The 25,232-nt window shown below is 50.3% G+C and overlaps 8 protein-coding genes across 8 annotated transcripts; 5 read left to right on the forward strand and 3 right to left on the reverse strand.

Moving 5' to 3' along the window:
- Window positions 1–406: 406 nt before the first annotated feature.
- Window positions 407–2,187, forward strand: BDP81DRAFT_468400 (uncharacterized protein; the record flags this gene model as incomplete). Its single annotated transcript, XM_060594481.1, has 5 exons — window positions 407–456; window positions 640–959; window positions 1,001–1,609; window positions 1,674–1,894; window positions 1,957–2,187. 5 exons carry the CDS (start codon window positions 407–409, stop codon window positions 2,185–2,187), a joined length of 1,431 nt encoding a protein of 476 aa, XP_060451160.1.
- Window positions 2,188–3,117: 930 nt separating this feature from the next.
- Window positions 3,118–4,943, reverse strand: BDP81DRAFT_390105 (TAP-like protein-domain-containing protein; the record flags this gene model as incomplete). Its single annotated transcript, XM_060587355.1, has 2 exons — window positions 3,118–4,068; window positions 4,122–4,943. The coding sequence occupies 2 exons, from the start codon at window positions 4,941–4,943 to the stop codon at window positions 3,118–3,120; spliced, it is 1,773 nt and encodes a 590-aa protein (XP_060451161.1).
- Window positions 4,944–8,316: 3,373 nt separating this feature from the next.
- On the forward strand, window positions 8,317–9,868 carry BDP81DRAFT_286740 (G protein-coupled glucose receptor regulating Gpa2-domain-containing protein; the record flags this gene model as incomplete). The annotated part of the gene is made up of 3 exons (XM_060583034.1): window positions 8,317–8,979; window positions 9,032–9,161; window positions 9,270–9,868. Coding segments are annotated over 3 exons (1,392 nt in total), but the record flags the coding sequence as incomplete, so codon positions are not given.
- A 4,083-nt stretch (window positions 9,869–13,951) lies between these two features.
- BDP81DRAFT_417377 (MFS hexose transporter) lies at window positions 13,952–16,573 on the reverse strand. The gene is made up of 7 exons (XM_060589615.1): window positions 16,077–16,573; window positions 15,633–16,011; window positions 15,475–15,549; window positions 15,138–15,416; window positions 14,772–15,070; window positions 14,512–14,702; window positions 13,952–14,461 (listed from the first exon to the last, which is right to left on the reverse strand). Exons 1-7 carry the CDS (start codon window positions 16,285–16,287, stop codon window positions 14,324–14,326), a joined length of 1,572 nt encoding a protein of 523 aa, XP_060451163.1. The 5' UTR covers window positions 16,288–16,573; the 3' UTR covers window positions 13,952–14,323.
- A 360-nt stretch (window positions 16,574–16,933) lies between these two features.
- On the forward strand, window positions 16,934–18,483 carry BDP81DRAFT_390108 (uncharacterized protein; the record flags this gene model as incomplete). Its single annotated transcript, XM_060587356.1, has 4 exons — window positions 16,934–17,265; window positions 17,335–17,541; window positions 17,596–17,839; window positions 17,896–18,483. The coding sequence occupies 4 exons, from the start codon at window positions 16,934–16,936 to the stop codon at window positions 18,481–18,483; spliced, it is 1,371 nt and encodes a 456-aa protein (XP_060451164.1).
- A 1,810-nt stretch (window positions 18,484–20,293) lies between these two features.
- Window positions 20,294–21,073, forward strand: BDP81DRAFT_457746 (uncharacterized protein; the record flags this gene model as incomplete). The annotated part of the gene is made up of 1 exon (XM_060593317.1): window positions 20,294–21,073. The coding sequence occupies one exon, from the start codon at window positions 20,294–20,296 to the stop codon at window positions 21,071–21,073; it is 780 nt and encodes a 259-aa protein (XP_060451165.1).
- A 1,076-nt stretch (window positions 21,074–22,149) lies between these two features.
- On the forward strand, window positions 22,150–22,752 carry BDP81DRAFT_390110 (uncharacterized protein; the record flags this gene model as incomplete). The annotated part of the gene is made up of 2 exons (XM_060587357.1): window positions 22,150–22,371; window positions 22,462–22,752. 2 exons carry the CDS (start codon window positions 22,150–22,152, stop codon window positions 22,750–22,752), a joined length of 513 nt encoding a protein of 170 aa, XP_060451166.1.
- On the reverse strand, window positions 22,723–24,766 carry BDP81DRAFT_417384 (isotrichodermin C-15 hydroxylase). Its single transcript, XM_060589616.1, has 4 exons — window positions 24,359–24,766; window positions 23,756–24,303; window positions 23,407–23,695; window positions 22,723–23,340 (listed from the first exon to the last, which is right to left on the reverse strand). Exons 1-4 carry the CDS (start codon window positions 24,743–24,745, stop codon window positions 22,981–22,983), a joined length of 1,584 nt encoding a protein of 527 aa, XP_060451167.1. The 5' UTR covers window positions 24,746–24,766; the 3' UTR covers window positions 22,723–22,980.
- Window positions 24,767–25,232: the final 466 nt, after the last annotated feature.

Consider the following 25,232-nt stretch of genomic DNA (forward strand, 5'->3'; position numbering starts at 1 on the left):
TGACCGCTGATCTCGGAAGATATTGACGCGACGCTGGGTTCGCGTCCAGCGGCTCAGGTGGTTCTCGGCACTGTTGATGCCTGTTATGGCGTGTCTGTTGACATGATTCTTGGCACTGATTCTGCGCCGCCTCCTTGCGGCGACGGAGTGTGAGAAAGACTCAATTAGCGCAGTATCATTCACAATGGTCGCTGGAGTCAGTGAAACGTAGCCGCTCGAAGATACAGAGAGAGAGGATGCCATTAGCGTCTCATTTCTGCATCATCCAGACTGTCGGGTTGAGTTCTGTGGGGAGCGCGGGAATCTCCATTCAAAGCCCAAGGTATTAAAAGCCGGGAAAACGGAAGAGGTACAGGTCCAGGTCAGCACTTCGGAATACTTTGCAACGTTTTTGTCTCATTCGATAATGTCAGAAGTCCTTATCGTTACTCAGAAAGCACATAGTCGAAAGCCTAGGTAAGCGAAGGTAGATATCACATAGATGGGTTGTCAAAGTACGAATGCTGGAGACTTGCGGGCCTAATGGCCTGTGGTGACCTAGCTCAAGGCCTTGGTTTACTGGTCTGAGCGCAATTTCGAACGGGCCCTGGACTTTTCTCTCATTCAACTACAGGCCATACAATGCCATCGGATCCCCAGTCATTGCCATCTTCACCACAGTCAAGCAGCCAAGGGAGAGCTATCAAATACAGATGGCAAAGCTCCAACAAGTTCTGACGAAGATCAGTCACTTCAACAAGGAAAAGCAAGCGACAAGCTCACGGCCCAGATTCCGATGGAGCTAAACACCAGACCGAGTGCGGCTGTTCGAGGCGCGTCCGCTACCAGCCAATCACGAATAGCTAGGCACTTGACCCTCGAAGGTCTTCCTGCGGAACTGCAGCTACAGGTCCTCCGCAATCTCTCGAACCTGCATGACCTTAGTGCAGTCATCCATGCCTCGCCCTCGTTGCATAGGTGTTATTTTGCAGCAAGGCGCGGAACCCTGCTGCACCAATAGCAAAGACTTTTCACACTCATCGCGTCTTTGTTGATGCGTTTGCGGTTCATCGGCTGGCCCTTCTACGCGAGTCGGGCAGTGAAGAGACGACTGAACTGCTCGAGGAATTCATGGACACATATTCCAGGTTGCAGTCCGATCCAGGGAGCTTTAGAGCTGCATGTACCGTTGATGACCTTGCTGAAATTGCGCGGTTCTACTCATCGACTGTGGAGCCTCTGAAGACAAGCTTTTACGAAGAATTCCGTTGTCACAAGAGATCAATATGGGTGGAGAGGGAGGACAGTAACAAATTGAGCACCACAGAGAACGTCCGCATGCTCCGTGCGCTTTACCATTTCGAGATCTGGTGTAGTTGCTACGGCCTTGGGAGTAGCGCCGTCCAACTGCTACCGATGACGACGAATATCGAGATGCTGCGCTTCATGAACAAGCACTTCGAACCTTGGGAGATCGAAGAACTGGCGTGCATTTATGTTCAAACCCGGGACAGGATGTCCCGGCTTCTCACATACAGTGCCGATAATGGACCTCATCGTCTCGACCGGTCGGCAGAGCTCAAGTTCCAAAAATTGTCAACGCCAGAATTCTTTGATCTCTCCAATACAGGTAAGCTTACCGCGATTTTCCCGTTGTCCCTTTCACTACTTATCGGAGCCTATTCTTCATCTAGACACATTTTGGTACTTCGTCGAGACTCTGGCATCGCGTGGCCTGGGACGCTTCCACACAATGAATAAGTACGATGAAATCCTTCCACCTATGCAGCGTGAGCTATCCATCGCTCTCCGAAATCTCAAGTTCCAAGGAACTATCATGCAAGAAGAGTCGGACGACGAAATTGCCATAATGAACCTTCAGCTTTCTGGTGGAGGTGGCAATCGCCTCGACGAGGTATTTATGGAGATCACTCGATGGGATGAGGATGTTGACACGGATCGTCACATCGCCGAAAGGATCGTAGGGAACTCCCCTTTGATGGGGACAAAGAGAACGGTCCGCCGTTTGGATGGGTCTTGCTATGGGGCGGCACTTATAGCAATAGTCTCGGTGGACGCACACCGGATACTACCTTGAAGGATTGGGGCTATGTCTTTTGGGACAAGGAGAGCATTCCCGATTTTAAACACTTGGCACTGAATGAGATGTGGAATGGTGGTCTAGATCCAAGAGACCATTGGGATTAAGCCGACATGGACATATAGCTTATCTTGAAGAAAATTAAAGGGAGGCTTGTCCATACCAGTGGTCCCTAAGATCACCGCGATATTCTCAAGATGTCAGGTTAGTACATGTTTTGGGAAGGCAGCACCTTCGCCAGAGCAGCATCACCAAGAATGGGCGATACCCCGTTTATAGACTTGTAGGATCCTTCCCCTGCGACCTCAACTGTTGAGCAGAAAAGGAGTTGAGAGTGGTTTCGTGCATTTGAGAAAGTTTTGTGGTTGCCTGAAGTGTGACCACTGGGAATATGCGTCCTGGCCAGGGAGTAGCAGTCTGTCGAAGCTAATACTTATATCTGGCATCCATACTGATCTCACTTTTGTTGCCAAGGTCCAGGGTCCGGCGCTGTCCCAAGTGTTCAGTTCCAATATCCGCCCAGTCAGCAAAACTTTCTAAGCGCAAAATAGATAGCTCCCAAGCGTGGAGTCGAACTCAAGGGGTGAGGTCCGTTTCAACAGAGGCATGTGGAAATCCCCCGTCCCCAGCTGAGTGATCCATATCAACCGCTGGGCTATAGCGCCTGAGGTATTGAAACCCCGTTTGCTTAATGCAATAGGGAGGATACGTTGATCATGAAGGCTGGTAGGCGATGGACTCGACAGTGGCTGACCTAGAGGGTGTTGTGGCTGTGGTTGGCTTGAGTCTATATTCCCACCCAGCCTTAATGACATTTGTATTCTAATTCGTCAAGGTTCTCTTCTCATAATACCTGTTCCTCGTGAGCAAAGGTAGCTTCACGCGAACCCTGCCCTCCGTAGTCCGGCATGTGATGAGACCATAGATAGCACAGTAGTCGTCTGCATGTCTGTAAACAATGCTTGTCGGAGATGGACATCGAAATTGGGGTTATATTTAACTAATTATCATTAGGTAAATTACAAGGTGTTTTGCAATTAGAACCAATGGAAGTCTCCCAAAGGGGGCAACATATACTCCACATCTCTAGAGTTGAGGATAGAGGTGCAGTTCTCCTTGTCGGCGGGAATTGTCGGCTTGCATTCCGACTCGCAGACAGTACCACTCTCGGGCAGTTTGCCCTCGTAAAAGTACTCCCGAAAAATCTTGACGAGACAAAGGCTTGGGTTGGATGTCGCGCCATGTCCCGATGTCTCCTGAATTACCACAGCCGATCCCGGATGGCCCTTTTGAACATGCAGGGCGTTCCTGAGAGGAGTGATGGGATCATAACGGCTGGAAGTGATCAAAAGTGGTGCAGCAGGGGCCTTGGAGTCGTTGGCATTTGCGGCAGGGCTTGTGAAAGGTCCCGTGAACGCGTAAGGAGGGCGAATCTTGCGGCCGGCACAGGAGATTGGGACTGCCCCAGTCCCAGCAGTTCCGGTGGTTTCGGATTGGTTCTTCAATTCCTTAACCAAGTTTTCGTAGAAGGAGATGTTGCGATTGACTAAGTCATTCACAATGTCGGTGCAGAGAACACCAGACAAGACATCAGAATCCCAGTTATACTGGGGAAGGTCATTATCCTCCAAGTCACAGACAAGTTTGATGGACTCGGGGGTTAGGAAGTTTGCGAGAATGGAGGAGTTGCCTTTCAAAAGCGCGCTGAGACCCAGAGCAAGTGGTTCGAATGAGACCAACGGAGTATACATCGCGGAGAAAATCGCTTGGCGAATGACTGGCGATCCGAGGACAGCCGGGCGGTCGTTGTAGGCGAAAGAGACGGGGTTGCTATCCATCTCATCGAGGAAGTCGGCGACTCGGGCTTTGATATCTGAGCCGGACTTGTCGGATGGCTCAAAAAGGGGGCAATCTTCCCCCGATTCATAGCAAACCGCGTAGAATTGGTCCACGATCTTCTCCACGTCATTGATGTTGTTTTGAAAGGTCTGTGGGAATGATTAGCATCGGGATAAATCCTCAAGACGTGAATGAGACTTACACCAGCAGCCCAGTCATCGCCGTCAACGACAGCGTCAATCCAAATCCTACCAATACGCTCAGGGAACATTGAGGCAAAGGTATTGCCCAGGTAGGTTCCGTATGAAATACCAATGTACTGGAGGCGAGCTACCTCAGCATCCTTGGGCTTGTTCTTGCCTGACTCCTTCCAGCGCAGGTCGTCAATGCGGTCAATAATCTCCACCATGTCACGAGCGACGGACGCGGTGTTCATATGACCCCAGATGCTATCAACACCATTCTCCTCGCAGAGAGCACTCTGAGCAGTAGCATCGGCCCAATGATAGCCAAGGGCGTCATCAATAGGGGGTAAAATGGAGTCACGCTCCTGGGAAAGTCTGCGGGCGGATTGATCTCCCTTGAAGCAGTCGGCGCGAGGCGTACTGGTGTTGACACCACGGGGATCGAACCCAATGATCTCATAGTTGCGGTCCTGGCCGAGAACCTTTTGCAATATGGGAGCAAAGGAGTAAGCAAACCCAGTCCCGGAACCGCTCGGGCCGCCGGGGTTGATGAGAATACTGCCGGCAAAGGATGGGTCGTTATTCGGGACGGTAGCTGGGAGTTTGACGATGCCGATGGATGCAGTGCTGTTCTTAGTTGGGTTCGACCAATCGAGGGGGACTTGGAGTCGGGCACACTGGAAGCCGTCGCCACAGTCATAGTAGTGCAGGTCTTTAGTTGGTTTCGTGTCGATCCAGCTGAAGGCGTTGGTTGAGTTTGTACTTCTTGTCGTCAAGGGTAGAGAGACTGCTTGGCTAAGGCCGAAGACAGACCCAGCTAGGAGAAGAGAAGAGAGCATCGTGACGAATATGATTGACTTTCAATCAGATCTTATTCTCTAAAATCGATGCCAAGGAATCTGGAGGATATGACAAGCTAAACAGCCGCTGGAGCGTGGATTTACAGTAACAAGTCGTCTGAGAAGTCGAGGCAATGGATGGTATTTCAATAAATCTTGAGATCCTCAATCTGAGTGACCCATTATCCAATTGAGACATTCAACTTAGCCAAAGTACTTCCATCACTTGTGGCCGCAGCCAAATAGCAGCTGTCACCGATGTTTGGCTCATGTAGGATCATGATGCTAGTCAGCCTGCCAGGCAGGCACATTTCGCCCTGGCAGTGTGTATACTACTACTACTCTCGTATTCTCTTAGCTGCGTTGGTGCTAGTCACATCTGTCCGCACATTCTGATTGGCAAATATGCATTGAGCCACATTATTGCCCACGTAACTACCTGCGGGCTATGCCTTGGTCGATCATATGAAATTGGGAAGCCGTCTGGTGGCGTGAGCTGCAGACTCAGCTTAAAGTCAGAAGGGAGTACTAGCAAATGTTTCGAAGATTTCAATCTATCAGAATGAACACATTCGAAGCACTGGTGTTGTATCACAAAGCGAGGTAGCAAGTGGAAGACTTGTATGGTAGAAAGTGGCTTGATTCCTCTAAGTGGAAGACCCGTATGAGGGTCCTATCTATATACCGTACAAGACGGGTAATCGGCTTGTGGAAAGCGGTATCGTACGGCAGTAACCGGCAGCGCCACGTGTGGCGCTGCGACATGTTGCTATAGCCCGAAGACTGCAGGTACCAAGCTCTGTAGTGGAAAAAGTAATTGGCATAACTACTCCAAAAGCCGAAGCAGGGGATATTTTCCTAGTTATCATGTGGTTTTCGTCACTTAAGCCTACCTACGCCTGCACTTCTGCTGAGAAGGCTCGGTCGGGAGAAACTCTCAAATGCATGGAGAATCATATATGAATTATCGAATTTCCTCCTAGGGGAGTTCTTGTTGTTTTGTGTTACGTTATACTTGATGGTATTTGGCCTGCAGAAGGAACATTGCCAAGAGGCTAAACTCCTAGCGAGTGGCTGAACCGCAGCACGATGCTGACGACCGCGCCATGTCAAGCTGTACCCGCCCTTGCATTGCCCGGGGCGCGCGGGACTTTCGGACGCCAAAATAGGGCGACCATCAGTCGGACTTCTATTCTCAGATTCGGAACTTTAGCAGAACCACCCTGCGCCGATGTTTCAACGTCATAATCATCAGAGTTTTTGGAATCAAGGCGTTGCCAACCCAATGCTGTGCCACGTGACAAAAGATACGCTCTCTAAGCCCCCCTATCTAGCAAGTCCCCCTTAGTCAAGTCGGCAAGTTGTGCCTCACGTTTCTCGTAACAACTCAACATGGCCTGATTCCTCTCGTCCAAAGCTCGATGACAGTCACTGATCAGATCTACGGTCCAAGAGGAGTAAATTCAAGGCTGAAAAGAGTCATGTAAAACGGGGCCAGGAATGTCTCCCATTCGTGCGGCTGTGCTAGTATCGTGGAATGATCCGTGATCGTGCGCGTTGGCTTGGGATGTAGTCGCTACGACGTTGCCTTTCTTCACAGACGGCACGAGTAACGGTAAGATTCTGGGATGAACGGGAACATAAGCGGAGAACACTCCGTGGCTAATCACACGCAACGTAAGACCCATCGGTAAGGCACCATCCGAAAGCGAGACGTTGGCTCCTCATATCACAGCACAGCGTGCAATAATAGTAAAGTTTGCATCTTGCATTCAGCATGCTGTTTGAAGTTTGGCAAATAGCTGAGATGAGAAAACCGACCGATAGATAGGCCAGAACGTTCGGTCAGTTGCTCGAACTTGACTTGTGCTGAATCCTTCTTTGTGATCCAATGAAAATCCGGACATCTTGATTACCACGTTGCAAGAACTTCACCATCGTCGGAAGCTTTCCGAATCTTTGCCAAAGTTCAATACCACCACGTGAGCACACGATGCTGACGCCGATTTGAAAGCAGTGTTGAGTTTGACTTGTCATGTGTCGTAGGGTATATATGGCGTTAATTGCTGCCCGTAATTAACGGCGTCGTTTCTGCGACATCATGGCCTTTGGTACGATCTGGAGTTTCACAAGATCCTGTGGTTCTCAGCATACATGATAGATTCAGCCCCCACCGGCCTCGTTGCACTAGACATATCGGCGATGACAATCAGTGGATTTCCCCGGATTGATGGGCGCGGAACCGTCTTGGCGGCTGTGAAAAAGCCCGAGTAGGTGGATTTTAGCCTAAAACTCCACTCCGGGGAGGATTATGAGTTCCGGGGCGAACACCTAACCACAATTCCGGAGGGACGGTGTGTTTACTGACCACTGCCGCGGCTCGCACATATCAAGGTCCCACTGCAAGGGGCAGTTTTTCTTTCTGTCGATTCATCATCCGCTCAACCTCAGTCAGGGTCACCTTGGCAGAGTCCAACCGTTCACGGTGTCTCACTCGAAAAGGTGGAATTGGGGGCGGAAACGACTACGGCTTGCGGGAGACGCACGTCCACACTAAGGCTCAACTCGTGGCATCACGTCGTGCTCGGACAATTGTAGGTTGAAAAAGGCATGTCGATGAGCCAATCAGAATTCTCCGAGTTATCAACCCCTGACCCATGAGGATGGTTGTGCTTCAGAGACGCACTCAGACAGGCAGGAGAGAAAGAGAGGCTTGAGTCATCCCGGTCCGCGGGACGCCGAAGCCCACGAGAGTCCGTCCAGTCGAGGACATACTTTAGCCTGGAACGATTTGGAACGGGGATGGAACATGCACACTTCTCTTTCGCTCCCAGAGCGACTACAAGAGCTTGATGGCGGTACACACATGGCGAACTCTAATCGCGAAATCTTATGAAAGATCAGGTGTTTACCATAGCGCGGCGCGCGCGCGTGTTCATTCAACTTGCCTCGGAGAACAGTTGATTGTTTCCCGAGTAAATCCGAAATGGAAAGAAACGTTCGCTTCCCACCCCCTCATGGCAAACGGGCTGAGTCGTTTCTATGACTCGGATTATTTTCTCCATCCGGCTGGGATAATAGTTCTTGGCACTGGCAAAGCATTGTCAGATGGTCTTTTAGATTTGCCGTTTGATGGCTGATGTTGAGGCTAGGGTGGGTTCTCTTTTAAGCTAGAGACAGTCCCTGGTCTGGACCTTTTAGACCATCCCCCCCCGACATTGAATTCTTGAGGCTCTGTGGGATGGTATAATACCGAAAGACACCCCGTCATTGTTATCTTGATGACATCCACACGTAGCTGCGAAACGTCGCCGAACCCATCAACATTGCGGAGATGAACGAGTCGGAAGATATAGTAGACCACTACGATTCGGATAGCTCGCCTTACTCGGTCCGTCCGTTGCCACCAGTTCTTCGCCATGGCCTCGCCGCGGTGGCAACGATGGGGTTTCTCTCCTTCTTCACCAGCCTAGGGTTGTTGACGTTTCTCACATACAAACTGATCCCATGGCAAAACGGCCCACCGACTCCGAAGAAGGAGGATCTCATTATCAAGGTGGAGTCGCCGAAACCGACAGACGCGGCGTTCATCATTCCAGGTAACTGGACGGCGGCAACTGAAGAAGAATCCGCAAAGAAGAAGAAGGAAACATGGTGGCAAAGAGCTATCAATGAGCCGCCGAATCAGTTTCTCGTTCTGATATTCAACCTGCTTCTCGCCGACATCCAGCAGGCGCTGGCCTTCCTACTCAATGTGGAGTGGCTGACGAGAAACGCTATTGAAGTTGGCACAGGCACTTGCTGGACCCAAGGATGGTTTGTGTCGACCGGCGACTTGGCTTCTTCCGTCTTCATCACGGGTATTGCGATCCACACCTACATGTCGATCGTCTCGACTAAGAAAATCCCGACTTGGGCCTTTCACACAGCAATTGTCATGATGTGGGGCTTCGTTTACGGCACAGGGATTCTCGGCGTGATCATTACAGAAAACGGGAAGAGCGAGGGCGGCCTCTATGTGAGAGCCGGCGCTTGGGTGAGTTTGTCTTGTTCATGGTCAGTGAAGCACCATAATTAACACGCACCAGTGTTGGATCAACTCCAAATACCAGGACGTTCGGTTGACGCTCCACTATCTTTGGATCTTCATTTCACTGGTTCTTACGACTTTAATTTACTTCATAATATTTCTTCATCTACAGAAGCTAGCTCGGCAAAGTGGAGGGGTCATTCCTTGCTGCGGACACTCAGGGGCAGCATCAAGCCCATCAACTTGCAGCGGAGCAAGCTCAGGCACCACGTCAAGCTGTGATAATCGCAGCACAGTATCGAGCGTCTTCTGGCGTCCGATGTGTTTGACGACAATTCTTAGACGACTTCCTGGCATTCCAGATTACGCTCGACAACACACCTTCCTCTTATACCCTCTAGTTTATGTGGTCTGCACCATCCCTTTGGCCGCTGGTCGCCTCGCCTCCATGACAGGCCATGATGTGTCCCTAGGATACTTTTGCTTTGCTGGAGCTATGATTGCTTGTAACGGCTGGATGGATGTTGTCCTTTACTCTTCAACCAGACGATCCATCGTCTTCTCTTATGAAAGGCCGCCATCACAAGAGGTTGGCTTGGAGACATTCTCATTTATGTGCGGCACCCTTCCCAAGTTTGGCAACACAACGATTGTCATGGGAGGCCCGACTCCCGAACAGAATCGTCTGAATCGATATAATAAGTGGTGCAAGAAGGTTGCCCGCAAGGGCCCAAAGTCAGGCGGTCTGAAGGCACTCAAAGTTGACGGTGCCGAAAGCACAGAAAGCATGAAAGGCTTCGGGATGGGAGAAGGTTCTATCATGGGCATGGCGATCCAGTGCGAGACTACCACAACAGTTTCCGTCGAGGTCAACACGCTGGCGACGTCGTCTCGGCCGAGCCCTGCGGCTAGGAAGTTGAGTGATGCAAGCAGCTACAGTGCTGGCTCTTCTGCAACTTTAGGGAAGGACTGAGATCCATGAATCGATGGAGTTTGACTACATCCAGCGTTTTCGCTGGGAGATGATGACGCTTATTAGACGACTACATGAGGTACACGTGTTCAGGCCTTAGCCAGCTGGCCTCACTACAGCTCACAGGGCTATTATGATATACCCAGATATGACTTAAAACTGTACAGTACTGTTGGTATTCCTTTCACAGGGAATATGGTTCGAACCGTAGGGTCCTGGGGGTGACGAAGTATCAATATCTCTGTATTGATTGATTCTGCGTAAGGAGTAGAAGGGAGATTCCAACCGGAGGTTAGGTGGATATTCGAGGTCTAATTGGTCTCCCTCGAGGTGGCCCATGCTCTGCCCTTACTCGCGGTCGAATTAGACTTCCAATCCGACACTGACTATCTCTCTTTTTTAATATCTAACTAGTACGGTTAGAAGGATAATTTGGACGTTACGAAGTCGTAACGTTAACTATATATATATATAGAAAAGTAATATTATCTAATACGCCCCTTTCCCTTCCTTCCGAGGTCCCTTCCGTGTGACCTATCCCTCTATTCGTACCGTAGCCTTCCCCTTATCGATAAAGCTTTTTAACCCTTGGTTAGGGTTCGCTTTAGTGAAGGCATCGGCGAGGTTATCGTCGCTATAGATCTAACAGATCTTTATTATCTTACGTCGTTTACACGATTACCGTAAGGCTATAATATCGATCATAAGCCTCTTCTCCTTTGTGGTACCTAACTTGACGAGGTGTTTATATAGCGAATATAAGTCTATACAAACTACCATAAGGATCGTGGGTAAGCCTAGTCGATCAGTGATCCTCTTTAACGTCGTTGAGATCGCATAAGTAAGGTCGACACCATTGACCATACCATAGACTTCCGATATAAGTGTTACGGCCAGCTAGTCGTAGGGGTAGTTTGCAGAAGTTGAGGCTGCGGAACTGGTAACAGTAATCGTAGTCGGGGATAGCTTCAGGGAAGCTATGTCTGTCAATCGTAAGGGTAGGTAAGGCTTCGGTGATCAATCGTAGTCTTGTCAAGGTAGTATAAGAAAACAGAAAAATGCTCGCGTAGGCAAATATGCCTCCGAGGGCCGGTTACTTGTTGCGGCAACGCCGTCTGTGGACGGCGTAGGGCTGCTAGAGACCCATTCGCTTCTGCCGAGTCAGGGACCCCCTGCTGGCGTGCTTTTTGGAACTGAACGGACCCTGGGGATTAGATACTAAACTCCACTGCTCTAGGCACGAGAAGAAAAGTGTACATTATAGACTGCCTGACTTGTCGTACGCTATAATGGCGGCACGGCACATCATATGCCCAAAGGGCGCTCTGGTTGATCGGAGCTTAGTTACATAGATAGCTGGGCACCTGTCCCTGATGATGTAAAACACCACTACTACTACTACTACTACTACTACTACTACTGCCTCGTTGACTTGTCTTCTCAAATTGACCTTGCGTAGTACCTTCATCGCCTTCTCGATGCCCTTCGCACGTTGGACCACGTCTAGCGACGGTGGCGAGGCTATGGTCGTTCTTGGATAAGTACCGAAGATGAGGAGCGTTGGGATTAGGCCTCCTGGCCCTATAGTATCGTTGCAGCATTTGAGTGCTGATTGGAGGTAGTCTTCGTTAGCGGTATCGGGACATTCTTTTTTGATTATCCTGAATGCCCTTTTTAGCTACTGATATGCCCTCTCCACCTTGCTAATACTGTGATGCGCTTTGACTAGTACTACTTTCAATTGGATGCCGTATGATCTTGTATTATCCCTTAATTCCGTGGATTTGAAGCTAGTGCTAGCATCGGTTCTGATGCCGTCGGGTGGGCCGAGGTACGTATCTATCTACGTCTTTTTGACTACTGCCTATACCGTCTTTGCCTAGAGGTCATCGAGGAATTGGCCACCTTGGAAGGATGTGGCTGCATCGATGATATAAAGGGCTGGCTTGCCGTTAAGGCAGAAGATATTAATAACGATCTCCCAGTTAAAGTTAATCTCATCTTATAACTTAAAGCGGAATCTGTACGGTCTTTGGGCATTTATTTAATATTAATAGTAGATTCTCATAATATTGTTACGAGCAGGTCAAGGCAACCAACTGTGGCACAAAGCAAAAGCTTCGATAATGATGACTCCGCATCATTTTCCCTTGTTCTGCATTATAGCTACGCCATGACGGGACCAATCGTTTAGGCCGTAACAAATATGCTCTAAGGCCTCCGCCCTACGTTATTACCTAAATTCTTAAGTAAGTTATATAGTCGCTAAATAGATGGATAGCTAAACCGCTTATATAATCTCCTAAGTTCGGTCTTAGTTAAGTAGTACACTAACCTACTTACGGTCTCGAGCTTTATAAATGCGTGGCCCCATCGTCTTTCTACTTTTTCGAAATACGTACTATTAGAGATCTGGTTCTTGAGGTTCTCAAATATAATACCTAACCGGTCCATATCTCTAAGGCATAGTAGAAAGGGCATATTAACTAGAAGGATATAAAAGGTCATAGTTCCGAAGGTGGTGATGATGCTCACCGTACTAATGCCAACTAGTTGGTCCCCCGGGCCGAAGCTAATAACGGCATTGCCTACCTTCGACCTATCGAGCGCTACTAGGTAGATCTTCTGTAGCGCTTCTAACTAGCCCTGTCCTCCGGTAGACCAATATGATGCTCCGGTATTAGGGATAATCCCTTAAAAGACGTCTGGCCCGTACCTTTCTTAAGTATAGTATACCTGGGCCGTCCCCTCGTCTAGCTCATTTAGTGGATATAAAAAGGGGAGTAGCGAGGCCCCTAAGCTTATCTTCTTTTTTCCGTCGGTATAGGTATAATTACCTAATACTTCTTTAGCTAGGTTATGGTGACTTAAGGCTTCGCTTGATCCTTGGCTTCCTTCGTATAGGGCCAACGATCCCTTACTTCGTACGAATCTGCCTTGATAACCATGGAAGAATGCCTCCTCGTTAAGGGTATTGACCGCTTACCTGTCATTCAGAGTGGAATATCCTCCTAACGATAAGGGAGCAAAGAAGACGTGTTAGACCTCGTCGACGTCATCGAGATTGTTATTAACAGTATCGTCGATCCTGGTGAGGAAAGGAGTAATATCCTCATCAATATCGGATTCGTAGTCATGGTCCTCTTCTATAGAAGGGTCCTTTCCTTTGTAATCGATAATGAATTGTTGGAATTGGCCTGGGCTAGTCTTGCCCTCGGTGCCCTTCATCTACTTATATTTCTTATACAACTTATCCCTTTCCTCTTAGGTATAGCTTATTGACCAATAACCGTCTTTTTTATAAACCTAACACTTTCCGCAATACTAATTTCCGTATAGCTTAAATCTTATAGCTACTATTAATCCTCCTCGTATCTCTTAATCATTAGATCGGTTACCATATCTAGCTTCCTTTCCCTTACCGTTATATATATGGTCAACCTAATATTATTAATATGATACGTTAACTGCTCGGAATTGCTATTGTTTAGGCATCCTGGCCTCGATATTAAAACTCGACCTTAGCCATGAGCAAAGGGTCTCATAATCGGTTAGCGGTACGTATAGCACCTCTCCTTGCTCGATCCTATTTGGGTTAATACAAGCCACTTTTACCACACTTCATATGCCCATTGCTGCGTGCCATACTCGTGACAGTTTCTATCTCTATGAAAGCCATAACTACCTTCCCCCAACAGGACTGTCAGTCCAGTCCAGGAATTGCCGTATCACGGGAGTATTTTTCAGGCCGCCATGGCCTACACTATTCCCGACCGGCCTGCATACTTTCAGTACTTTAAGATCAGCTTGCTCTAGATTTAGAATAGACAACCCAAACACATGGTACAGCAGATCTATGTGACGGAGATCTGTGTGGCTGTCGCCCGTTTTCAGGGGTCGCGGCGCCTGGTTGCGATTGGAGACTGGGCGAAGGATGTTAGACGTTCAGGCCGCATCTGAATCATCACGCGATTAGTCCCGAATTCAGACTGGTTGAACTTATGTGGGAGCCGGATTCTCCACGTGGATCACACGCCCGCTGGGTCTTGGCTAGAGGCAATCATACCTCCAGCATCTCCTATTGTACATATGTATCGATAGGTTACAGGTCTTTACAGAGTCTGTGAAGTGAAGTTTGACCGCCGAAGCTTGGACTGCAACCTCTCGCCAAGAGCGGATGATCAATAAACCTCCTTGGCGAATAGCTCCGCCACAAAGCTTACAGGAAGAGTTTAACGACCTGACTGTAGTGCGTAGTCATATTCAAGTTTCATACCGATATCTGTAAGCGGCTTCCATCTTTACACTTTCAGAACTGTTACAGTTGCGTATGTGGACTGGTTTTGTAGTGAAAGCCTAGAAGCAACTCTAGCATCTCTACTGTTGTTCCTTTGTCCGGAACGCAATTCCGCCCTTCTCATCGAGCATCTCGTCGGCCACAGCATTGACCCGGCCCATTTGAGCATCCTTACCATCGAATAGCAGCGCGATTTGCTCCAAACTAGGACCTTTGGTCTGGAAAGTGTCAACAGGCGTTCACTTCTTGTAACCAGACTAGAGCCTACCTCGGGGAAAAATAAGTACACAACAATAAACTGAACAATAATCCAGCCAACGTAGAAGAAGTAGAACTTCCAGGACATCGCCGCAATCCCGAGAGGATTAACGTAGGTATTAAAGGCTCCACAAATACCCGCGACGAGCGAAAACATGGCCATGCCCTTGGCGCGGATAGTGTAGGGAAGGATCTCGACAACTAAGAGTACAAAGCTTGTCAGCGTTTCAAAGCCTAACCGTCTCTCTGGAGTTCTGAGCCTTGACGTACTGTAGAGCATTTGTGCGCCCGTCCAGCCTAGGTTATGCACACCGCTGTAGAGATAGATGAACGCCACTGTTGTGTAGCTTGCGTGGCGGTTCCCTATCTCGACGTAGGCGCCAGACGTGGCCGTGATAATTGCGAATACCACCCACATTCCGGCCATACTTGTCAGCATGAGGGGCCGGCGACCAACCCGCGCGGGGAGGAAGGCAAAGGCAAAGGAACATGCGAAGCTGAACATCTGAGATGTTGCAGTGATCAGCGTTGTCTCGATCTGCTTTGTAATTCCTGCGCTTTTGAGCATGCTGACGTGTATCATGCCGCGTTAGTTTCGTTCTCGAATATTTTGTTCAGCTGTTTTGCGAGACTGACCTGCCCAGATAGTATGATACCAGCCCGTTCCCAGACCACTGTTTGCATATCCCGCACCAGATGATAATGAACGATCGCCAACGATTGCCCGGGGTTGCGAAGAGAGCCTTGAGGTGGAAGGGGTTCCTGTTTTGCGTAATCTCCGCCTCAATGGTTTCTTTGATTTCGGCGTATTCGTGCTGGACGACTGCGTCAGCGGCATCACCGGCTCCATGGTACTTTGTGAGGATGTCAAGCGCCGTCTGTTCCCTGCCCTTGCTGCAAAGCCATCGAGGCGATCTAGAAATTGTGGCTCAGCTAGAGGGCCGACTCAAGTACGGGTCCTTGGCAAACTTACTCCGGCAAGAAAAAGAGTCCGCAGAGCACCATCGCCGATGGAAACGCCTGAATCAGCGTCGGTGTTCTCCACGCCCTACTCAGGGTAAGGAACTGTCAGTCAGTGCACGTATTTCTCGGTCCTCGCGTGGAGAATTTCCCCCCTGAGTAAAAACATACCAAGAATCCGAAATTCGGAAACTCCCAAAAGCTACCCAAGCGGCCAAGATGGCCCCGACGCTGTATGTCGTACTGCTCAAAGCTGTTGCCGTGGCTCTATGGGCTGGGTATGCCAGCTCCGTCATCAAGACCGTCGAAACGGAAGAGCACATGACTCCGCCCATGCCAAGAAGAATACGGCCAGCGATGAAGGCTCCATGGTTGACTGTCGCCGCGCAGATTGCTGCACCAACGATGCAAAGGGATGAGCCTGTTGCGATTGCGATACGGCGGCCCAGACGATCTGCAACAAGGGGAATGAGAATGACCCCTAGGATATTTCCGATCCAGTAGGATGCGCTCATGGCACCTAGGAGACTTGCTTGTGGGTGGTCAAAGTCTGATCTCGATAGCATCAGCTTGTCGAATCTATGATGGTATCGAGAGGAGTTGTTTGTGACTAACCATCTTGCCATTTGCTAATCTGTTGAAGGTTGTTGATCAAGGATCCGTCGAAACCATGAGCAACATCACCGAATAGAAGGAAGAAGAGACCAAAGTTGAGTGGACGGAGTCCAGGATCCTTTAGCCATGATGTTGTCTTAGTGTTGAGAGGCGTGGTTGACTCTAGAGCCTGACGATTGTCGCTATTCTTCAATTTGGCATTCCAGCCCATCTTTGCGATTCTCAAGTAATTCTAGGTCGGTCTTCATGCACGATCCAGACGCTCGAAACGAGTTCGTGGCTCGAAAGACTATGGCAGAACGAAACTGTTTTTATTTCTTCAAGCAGTCAATTACTTGGTATTGCTACAGGCTGATTGCTACGACCTTGAGGTCTTGGATTGATGGCTTGGCTGCCAATCTTTCCCTTCCTTTCTTGGCAATATCTTGGTTCGCGGGTGTCGGTTGGTTGGCAACATCGACTTGGAGTTCGCCAACGCGGGGAAACAGGGAGTAGAATGGACGCGACTGCGGAGATACCATGGCTGAATAGCCTTTTTTTCGTCGAAAATAGTCACCCACAATAGCTTACTGAAGTGCGGGGCGTTGTATCGGCGCATCGGTCGTCGGGGGAAGATCCGGGGATCACAGTCGTATCGGCGCATCGGGCGAATCGTCGCGCGGGGAACCGTCCATCTTCCTCCGCTCGGCTGATTTTCCCCCGACCCTAACTTAAGGGACCCCGGGTACGTCACCGTGATAGATTATGAAAGCGATGGAGGGACTTCTTATGCTAGGCTTCAATCTGTGTATTGTATATGCTGAGCAGCTTCCAAGACATTGCATTGAGATACACCGGGCAAGGTTCTTAGAAGCGACATGGGTTCTCAGTTAAAGTTGCTCGCCAAGTCAGAGCTGGCGTTGGATGCGCGGCGAGAGCATCGAATCAACGCCAATTCTTTCCAGCAGGATGCCTTGACGACCTTCAACGGATGGCAATACACCTGCTTCTATACTCATAAGGATGCGACAAGCAACGTCCTCTATGTCAGCCTTGCTCGGCGGCCCATTCGTGACTCACTGGGTAGCTGGGAGACGTTGACCTTCGAGGACTACGAGCAGACCGCGGACGATGGGCACAACACCATCTCTATAGGAGTCTGTGCCGGAGACGGTACGATACATGTGTCGTTCGATCACCACTGTGACCCGTGAGCAACTCCCCAGGCACCATCTTCACCCTATGGAATGTTGCTAATAGGTAAATTTACTCTGTGCAGTCTGCGATACCGCATGTCAATCCCAGGCGTGGCGACGAAGCCGGAAGCTCATGAGTGGAAAACTTCACTCTTCAGTCCAACCCACAATCAGCTTCCTGGATACACTCGCACCGGCCAGCTAGGAATCGAGAAGCTCTTTCTTGAGACAACATACCCGCGCTTCATCCGCATCGATGACGACCTTCTTCTAAGCTATCGCATTGGCATGTATGTGACTGAAAGCTGTGCGCGGGGATGGGTATGGGACTGACCGAGATGCAGTGCGGGAGCAGGCTCCGATCACCTCTTCAAATACAGCAGTAAAGACCAGTCGTACTCCTACGTCGGGCAATTTCTTACCGGCGTCAACAACAACCCGTACATTAACGGCATCTCATACGCCAACGGGCGCATTCACGTGTCTGGCACGTATCGTGGGTTCGTATGGTACGAAGGCGTGGATGACCCAGAAGCGCGAACGCACACTGTTCAGGCCGGGCCCAATGGGCCAGAGAACAACCACAATGTGCCTAAACCCAGTCTTACCGAGGACGAAGCTCGTAGAGCTGACTTTGGATCCAGCTTTTCTACGTAAACAGCGACGACGGCGGAAAAACATTCAACAACACAAAAGACGAAAGGCTAGCGAATCTCGAAGTGGGCGAGACCGTATATCCCGACAGCGAAGGGCTCATCGTCTTCGACATCCCAATGAATAGCGGCATCCTGAACCAGGAGGCGCAAGCGGCAGACGAAGAAGGCGGGTTCCACGTTCTGAACCGAGAGAACGAAGTCTGGATACACTACTACCGCAGCCCGGAGGGGCGATGGAGCCGACACGCGTTGCCCGCGGACCTGCAGCCTACGCGGACGGGAGCGCGTGGGGACGTTATTGCTTTGCCGGGCAAGAGGACTGTCGTCTTTGCCCTGCCGGGTAATCGAGATGATAAGCTCACCGTTATCGGTACCAGGTTGCCTACCACGATATCTGCGGACGACGAGGTCGCGTTGGAGTATCGCATGCTTTGGCAGGCGGAAGGGTTCTCCGGCGAGCCGCAGGTTGAGACGTTTGAGTCTGGGTCGCAGCAGGTGGTCTCGATTTACACACGAACTGAGGAAAAGGAAAGAAAAGTGATTTTGTTGGACTTTGCTTTGGAGAAGGACTTTTGATTCCCCTTCATGTTTCCAACCTATCAGGTTCTGCCCTCCTCAATAGTTAATTAAAACAATCGCCAACGGGGGCCGATTCGAGAAGCGGGAAACCGCAGGAAATTTGTGCCGCCTGATTGTGTCTTCGAAACAGATACTCAAGATGCAACATGACGTTGGTTGCACAAGCGAAAGAAGGAAACACCAAAATAGTTGGGCGCCGTTTGCCCCGAAAGCGCAAACGGGCGAGGCGGTGTACTTTATTGGACTGAAGAAAGCAAACATGGTGGGTTAACGCCCGATAATACCTGCGCGAGTGAGACATTGAAGGAGATCGTCATGTCCGAGATCTCTCTTCATCTCTGTCAGAATTGTCAACAACATTGAATCGAATTCCTTCCCTATCAACTTACAAGTTGCAGAGAGTCTACGCCGGGAGGCAGCCGGGAGGTATGTGGTGGCAATGTAATGGGTTGCTTGCCCCAGGATTGAGCGTCGGACTCACCAACAATCCACCCGCATGTCGTGCTTGAAGAGACGCACATGAACGGGATCCATTGGCACAGGCGAGGCGAGCATGAAAGCATGGCCCAATGGCCATGTTCCACGACTGATGGGCTTCCAAGTTTCGAGCTAGAAATCCCATTCCCCTCAACTTCGACTGCAGTGGGCAGTGCAGGTTGCCGTACGGAGTACCCCCGGCTTGGGAACAATTCACTCCAGAAGGCGGCAGAGGAGAAGAGAAGAAAACCATCCGATCCTTGTCTTGCGCGGCTCGGTTTGCTGGCCAGCCACCGGGTGTTCCTGAGACTCTGATAGGTCGCGGGTCGTGGGTTTCCCATCCCGCTCCCTCCTGTGCCTCCCAACTCTCCTCTCTTTTTCTATCAGCCACACGGGCAACCCCCGGCACTCGTCCGGGATTTGCTTTTTGAGCCCCGTTCCGCCAATGCCGCGCTACTGTGCCTGACCTCGTGTTGGCGACCCGACAAGGCCAGGCCCGGGGCCAATTATAGCGCACATGTAGCCAGTCAAAACCCCTGGCAGCCCTAAGGTCCCTCCTCGCTTGGGCTGGTTTGTTGGTTTGTATGGCTTTCCAGAGGGGAAAACACGCGCTCTCCGGTCCCCTGTTTCTGTTGTCTGTTGCGGATGCTGCCTGACACTTTGGCGAGGCGTTCGTGGACAGCCCCAACGGCCGAATCACCAGAGAGACAGTTGTCCAGCCATCCTTATCGAACTTTCGCAACCCTCGCCCTGCGAAGAGATCCCACTCCGATAGGCATGCTTACCACCTTGCTCTCTGCCCAGGTTTGCTCCTTTGAGTCGGAGAATCCTTGACGAGTCCCGTATCCGAACTTTCTTTCCTCGCTTCTCATGCCCATGGTGGCAGAAATGGCGTGCAGAAGAATCACCTGCAGGCTTTTTCTGCGGAATACGGTGAGCGAATGCCGCGTTCCTGGCGTTCCTGCGCAATGCAATCATGGGGACTGGTATGCTCCTGGGCTGCCGACGTGGGTTATTGTCTTCTTGGGAAGCTGCATGTTTTAAATAGAATACCGCTTTTTTCGACCGGCCTGCTGTCCGGGGTTGCTATTGTGAGGGGAGAGAAAGGTCTAGTTGCTACGTGTATATACAAAGCCTTCCGGTTCCCCCGCGGGCGATCGTCGCACACAGATTTTGAAGCGGTCAAGAATTTGCGCGCTCCCACTTATTCCCGCTCGTCCACTCAGTCGTTTTCATGGACGCACCACGCTCGCTCTAATTACTAGAATATTAATTCTGTCGCTCGCTATTATATCACAACGGCATAACGTCGTAACCAACTCTACATAACATGATTATCCCTCTTCTCAATACGAGATCCGGCGCAAAGACCGACTCCGATCCCGTAGCTGCCGACTTCACCGCCGGATCGACCACCGGGGGCGGACCCAGCCAACAAACGCTCATCATCGTCTCCACAATCCTCGGCTCCGCGTTCCTCCTAATTATCGCCATCGTCATCTACTTCACAATAACTCGCCGTCGTCGCAAGAGGCAATTCGCAGAAGAATACAAAAATGCCTGTCTCCGCGACCCAGATCTCACATGGGAGGAGTACACCCGACGATCAAAACTCACGCAGTCACGCATCATCCTGGCCGAGGAGGAGTTGAGAGACACGATTATCCGCAAGTCGCTACAGAACAGGTCATCCGTCACAGTTACACCCGTCGCCGGCGCCGCCACTCCAGACCTTCCCACCGAGCCCGTCTCACCACCCGCCAGGACACGATCTAGGACGTGGCATGGCCGCAGCAGATCCAAGACGAGCATCGACGCGGAGGAAGGGGAGGGTTTGCTTAAGTCCCTTAGCGGCGACTGGACTGAGCACGAAGCGCGCGTCGAGAGGACGTGGCAGCTTCTTCACAAGAAGTACCCCACGAGGCGAGTGACGCTACCGGTAGAAGAAGAGTCCGGCGGTCCGATACGGCCGCCTACGATCCGGTTGAAGACGCCGCCGTTGCTTTCACATCCCATGTTCCGGGGTTGGAATGCGGAGAATACCGTGAAGCACTCGAGTTTGCCGACTTTGCCAACCGAGCTGGAGAAGATGAGGCCCGCACAGATTTGACTGTGTAATGGATCAAGAGTGATGTTCATGTCTATAATGTCTATGACGTATTAACGAATAATGGGATTGGCCTGGACTTGGCCCAGGGCGGCGTTCGATCAAGGTACATGAGGAGGATCTATGCTACTGGATAGGTAATTGGGAGAATTATGCCGTAGACTGCAAGATTTGACATCTTGAAAATATTAACAACACGATTAACTCAATTCGCATTCGTAAACAACCCAAGTGAGTAGCTTGTATTGGTATTAGCTATAAGTTATATTGGTATTACCACCAAAATCCATTCGGACTATTCTCCCTCAATGTCCCAGGCTCACGGAGTTATGAGGTAGTAGCGCTACCCCGGACCGGAGCAGGCAGCCATACATTCTGTTCGGGAAACTGATTCCGACGAAGACTCCCTTATCATGGACCCGTGCCCAATGTGACGAACGCCGGGAGCTGCATGAACAACATCAATTGCTTTGTTGCTTTGCCTTGAAGTTCTCTCTAACCTTAATTGATGAAGAGGCGAAAGCCAACCCTTGTGCTATGCCTTCACGCCGGTTTTACTGAGCCCCGCTAAGGATTTCGGCGCCGAGATCAAACTACATTGGCCGTGAAGTCCGTACAAATACGATTTGAGGCTTCATCCAGACATGAAGCCTAGGATCCAAATGGCATTCAGGTTAACAGAAGGAAGATTTGACCCAGAGGCACCCAAATTCCGGACATCGGTTGCAGTTGATCTACTATGCAATCTCCCCAGGACAATTATCTCCAGGCCTACTTTACAAGACAAGCCTTTGCTTCCGAGAGGATCAGGGATTATGGCTTCTGAATCGCTGAAGGTGCTAATAGACTTGTCTGCTAGACACTAATTTGCCGCACTACCGACGTATTATCCGTCCTCACGGAATTAGCTTCACAGGCGGTGCTTCGGAAACCTCTGGTGATTTCGTGAACCCAATTGTATAAAGGCCGCTGGTGAGTTCACCTAATTACTTCCATCTGCAACAAGTTGCAACTCTCGTTAGTCTTTACAGCTAGCTTTCTCATTCTCAATTATCTTCCCGCCCAAGTACTCTTCCAATATGAAGCTCTCAACTCTTCCAGCGGCTCTCGCTCTCTTCGCCAGCGTTTCCAGGACACACCCTACTGCTCACCCAGGTGACAATTGTATCACCCAATCTCAAGCCGATAAGTCCGTAGAGCGTTGGATTGGGGTTGTAACTCGTCAAAACACCGACCTCGGCACCCAAACAGCCACCTTGGACGTCATCCTGGCCGAGGATTTCCAGGAACATTCAAACTCGGTCCGGTCTCTTCTTGGACTGCCGGCAAGTCTATCTTACACAACCACAGACTCTGTGGCACATTACTTTCAATGCTGATACGTCCTGTAGCCGAGTGAGATTAGCTTCCCAAGTAAACAAGCTTACATCAACGGCACACTCGCGTCCAACCCCTACCGTGGTGTCCAGACCATCGAGATACTAGTAGCTGGGTGCAACAACATCTTGTGGCATTGGAAGTTCACCGAGATTGGCCCCAAAGGACCCGTGAAGGGGTTCAATTTGTTTGCCATGAATAAAGAGATGCAGGTCACCCGGCTGCGACTAGAGTTTGATACGATCTCTTGGGGCGTCAACGTCGGATTCAATGTCACACGGTCTGGTGCTTTCAATGGCCAGTGAGAGAATTCGGCAAGGCAAAGTCATGTCCCAGGCATTGTAGGGGAGCTCGTAGTGGAATTAGTCACAGCGACAGCTTCGTGCTACCACCCATACTCCCAGAGGCGGTTGAATCAAAGGAATTGACTTGACGACATCACTACCCACATGTATTCTTTCTCACATGTCGTTGCTTCGATATTGAACCTCAAGTTACCTTAGCATGGAAGATGCCTTATTTGATTCCTTCAATCACATCTGTGTCCGGGCACTGGCAGTGACCATCAAGGGTCCCGCCAGATCACTCACACCAACGCTGATGAGATCTGGCGAGACCCCGCGAAAGCTCCCATTGACAGCAAGTCCTCTCTCCAGCGGATCGGCCAGTTGGAAATCAAACTCCCGCAGCAAGGTGCTAGTAAGCTTGTATATGTTGGACTGCGCCAACGTTTTGCCAAGACACTGACGACCACCAAGGCCGAAGTGCATCAGATAGCGGGCCCGGGTAGCCGTCTCTGGTCGATTCCATCTTGACGGGTCGAAGATATCATGGTCGCCGCCCCATACTTGCGGATTGTGATGGAACGCGTGGTTGCATACTGCCACGGATGCCTATTACTCACATCAGATTAAGTTTGCTCGTGTGAACTCGCGGGAACGTTTGGGTTCTTGACCTACCCCTTGCGTGATATGACGACCTGAAACCATAATGCCTTCGGGAGCTGTCACCCGTCTCGCCAGCGGCATAGTGAAGACCGGAGTGATGCGGTAGTTCTCCTTGACACATGTCCTGAGGAAAGGCAGGGAGCTTTCTACTTCCGTGATCGAGTAGGCGTCTTTCCCATTATCTAGAGACGTTAGGTTCTCATCCACTTCTTTTACGCATTTGCTGAGGGCGTCTGGGTTGTGTAGCAAGTTCCAGAAGAGAAGCGTCGTGGTTGCGCTAGTCGTATGTGTTCCGGCGATGCTATGAGACGGGGTCAGTCACACCGTTTTTTGTCTAGCCTTGCGCGTGCTTTGGACCTACATCATTCCAAATGCTTCGGCCTCCAGATCAACCCTCGCAATCTTCTCTCCAGTGTAGGGATGTCTAGCCAAAATAAGACTGGTCAAGATATCTTTCCTCTGCACTTTACCCTTGTTTTCATCATCCTCCACTTCTGTCAGTCGTCTCTGAACACACTCAGCCGCCAGCCCAGCACACTTGGCCCGTCCTGCAAACAAAGCCTGTAGGCCCGCGTTTGGTACTCTCGGTAGCCATTGCTTGAGAGTCTGTGTCATGGCCGGCCATGCGCCCAAAGTCGCACCTAGAAAATTATGAGGGATGACCGGCGGAACACGAGACTCATCGCCAGAGGCCTGAACCCCGAAGGAGCGACTGAAGGCTAGCTCGCCGAGAACGTCAATGGTGTAGAAGTGTAGAAGTTTCTTGAGGTCAAAAGCCTCTCCGGTCTTTGCGAACCGAGCAATCTTGTCACGCAGAATCTTGATGTTCTGATCCAGGTACTCTTCCATGCCTTTCACGCTGGTGATGGAGAAGCTGTGTGACATGTGACGTCGCCTGATGGAGTGCAGCTACGTTTCGTCAGCATAAGAGTCGTCAGTTTTGTGGAGGCAGCATCTTTCGTACCTCTGTGGATCTCATGCCAAAGACATTTTGGGTCTTGGAACCGAATGCATCGTAGTACTCCGTCTTTGGCATCCGCTGGCCACCCTTTTGATACACCAATGGAACGACCTCTTCGGCAGTGATGCTCAACTTGTCCGGTCCATATCGCACGAACTCGCCGTACTTTCGGTGGAGATCGGTTAGATTGTAAGGCTGCTTCAAAGACAAGAACTGATTGACCTGCCACAAGTCCGTGATAGATGCCCAAAATGGGCCCGGATAAGCAGCCAAGGGGTGGAGGAATCTCTGATAGACAACGTAGGCTAACGCGCTGACGATCGCGAGACCCAGAAGGAAGCCCGGAAATGTGACCTGAACGTAGTCTGGATCAAGAATTGAGGATCTCATTGTAGTTTCAATGTGCCCAATAGCGGTCTTATGATTTGCAATGACAATGAAAAGAGACCGAGGTGGGTGAGAGCAATTTATGATGCACTTCCGGCCCCGCGTGCCGAAGCATAAACTCCATCTGAATCGCATCTGCCGAACTCTCCCCGCACCAATATTCCCGATCAATCCGAAACTTGTGGAGGAGGAGCTCTCGCTGAAAGCCTTGCAATTACAAGAGTCTAAAGTCGGGGTAGCTTGATGAGGGGCAGTCAAGGATACTGCTTCAAAGCTCAACCCATGCTCCGCTAGTTCTTCGAGACTGGGAGGCGTGCTAGTTGAGTTGAGTCGACCGTGGAAGTGAGCAATTAGTTTATTGTATTCGTAGTTGAATCCTGAAAAAATCAGGAACCTTATCTGCTAAGATTTGTGCGAGATACGAGTGGTGTTGAGCTACGTGAGCTTCACTTAACACGCGCATTTGACCAATCTTAGAGGTTTGAGTTCA

This window comes from Colletotrichum phormii, assembly GCF_030913505.1.
Source record: "Colletotrichum phormii strain CBS 102054 chromosome Unknown BDP81scaffold_2, whole genome shotgun sequence".
NCBI classification, from domain to species: Eukaryota; Fungi; Ascomycota; class Sordariomycetes; order Glomerellales; family Glomerellaceae; genus Colletotrichum; species Colletotrichum phormii.

Coding starts and splice junctions, on each gene's coding strand:
- BDP81DRAFT_417384 (XM_060589616.1), bottom strand. CDS start 24,745: ATGAGATCCTCAATTCTTGATCCAGACTACGTTCAGGTCACATTTCCG. Junction 24,304..24,358: donor TTGGCATGAGATCCACAGAG/GTACGAAAGATG, acceptor GACGAAACGTAG/CTGCACTCCATCAGGCGACG. Junction 23,341..23,406: donor GTCGTCATATCACGCAAGGG/GTAGGTCAAGAA, acceptor TGTGAGTAATAG/GCATCCGTGGCAGTATGCAA.
- BDP81DRAFT_417377 (XM_060589615.1), bottom strand. CDS start 16,287: ATGGGCTGGAATGCCAAATTGAAGAATAGCGACAATCGTCAGGCTCTA. Junction 16,012..16,076: donor GATTAGCAAATGGCAAGATG/GTTAGTCACAAA, acceptor TATCGAGATCAG/ACTTTGACCACCCACAAGCA. Junction 15,417..15,474: donor GGACTCTTTTTCTTGCCGGA/GTAAGTTTGCCA, acceptor CACAATTTCTAG/ATCGCCTCGATGGCTTTGCA.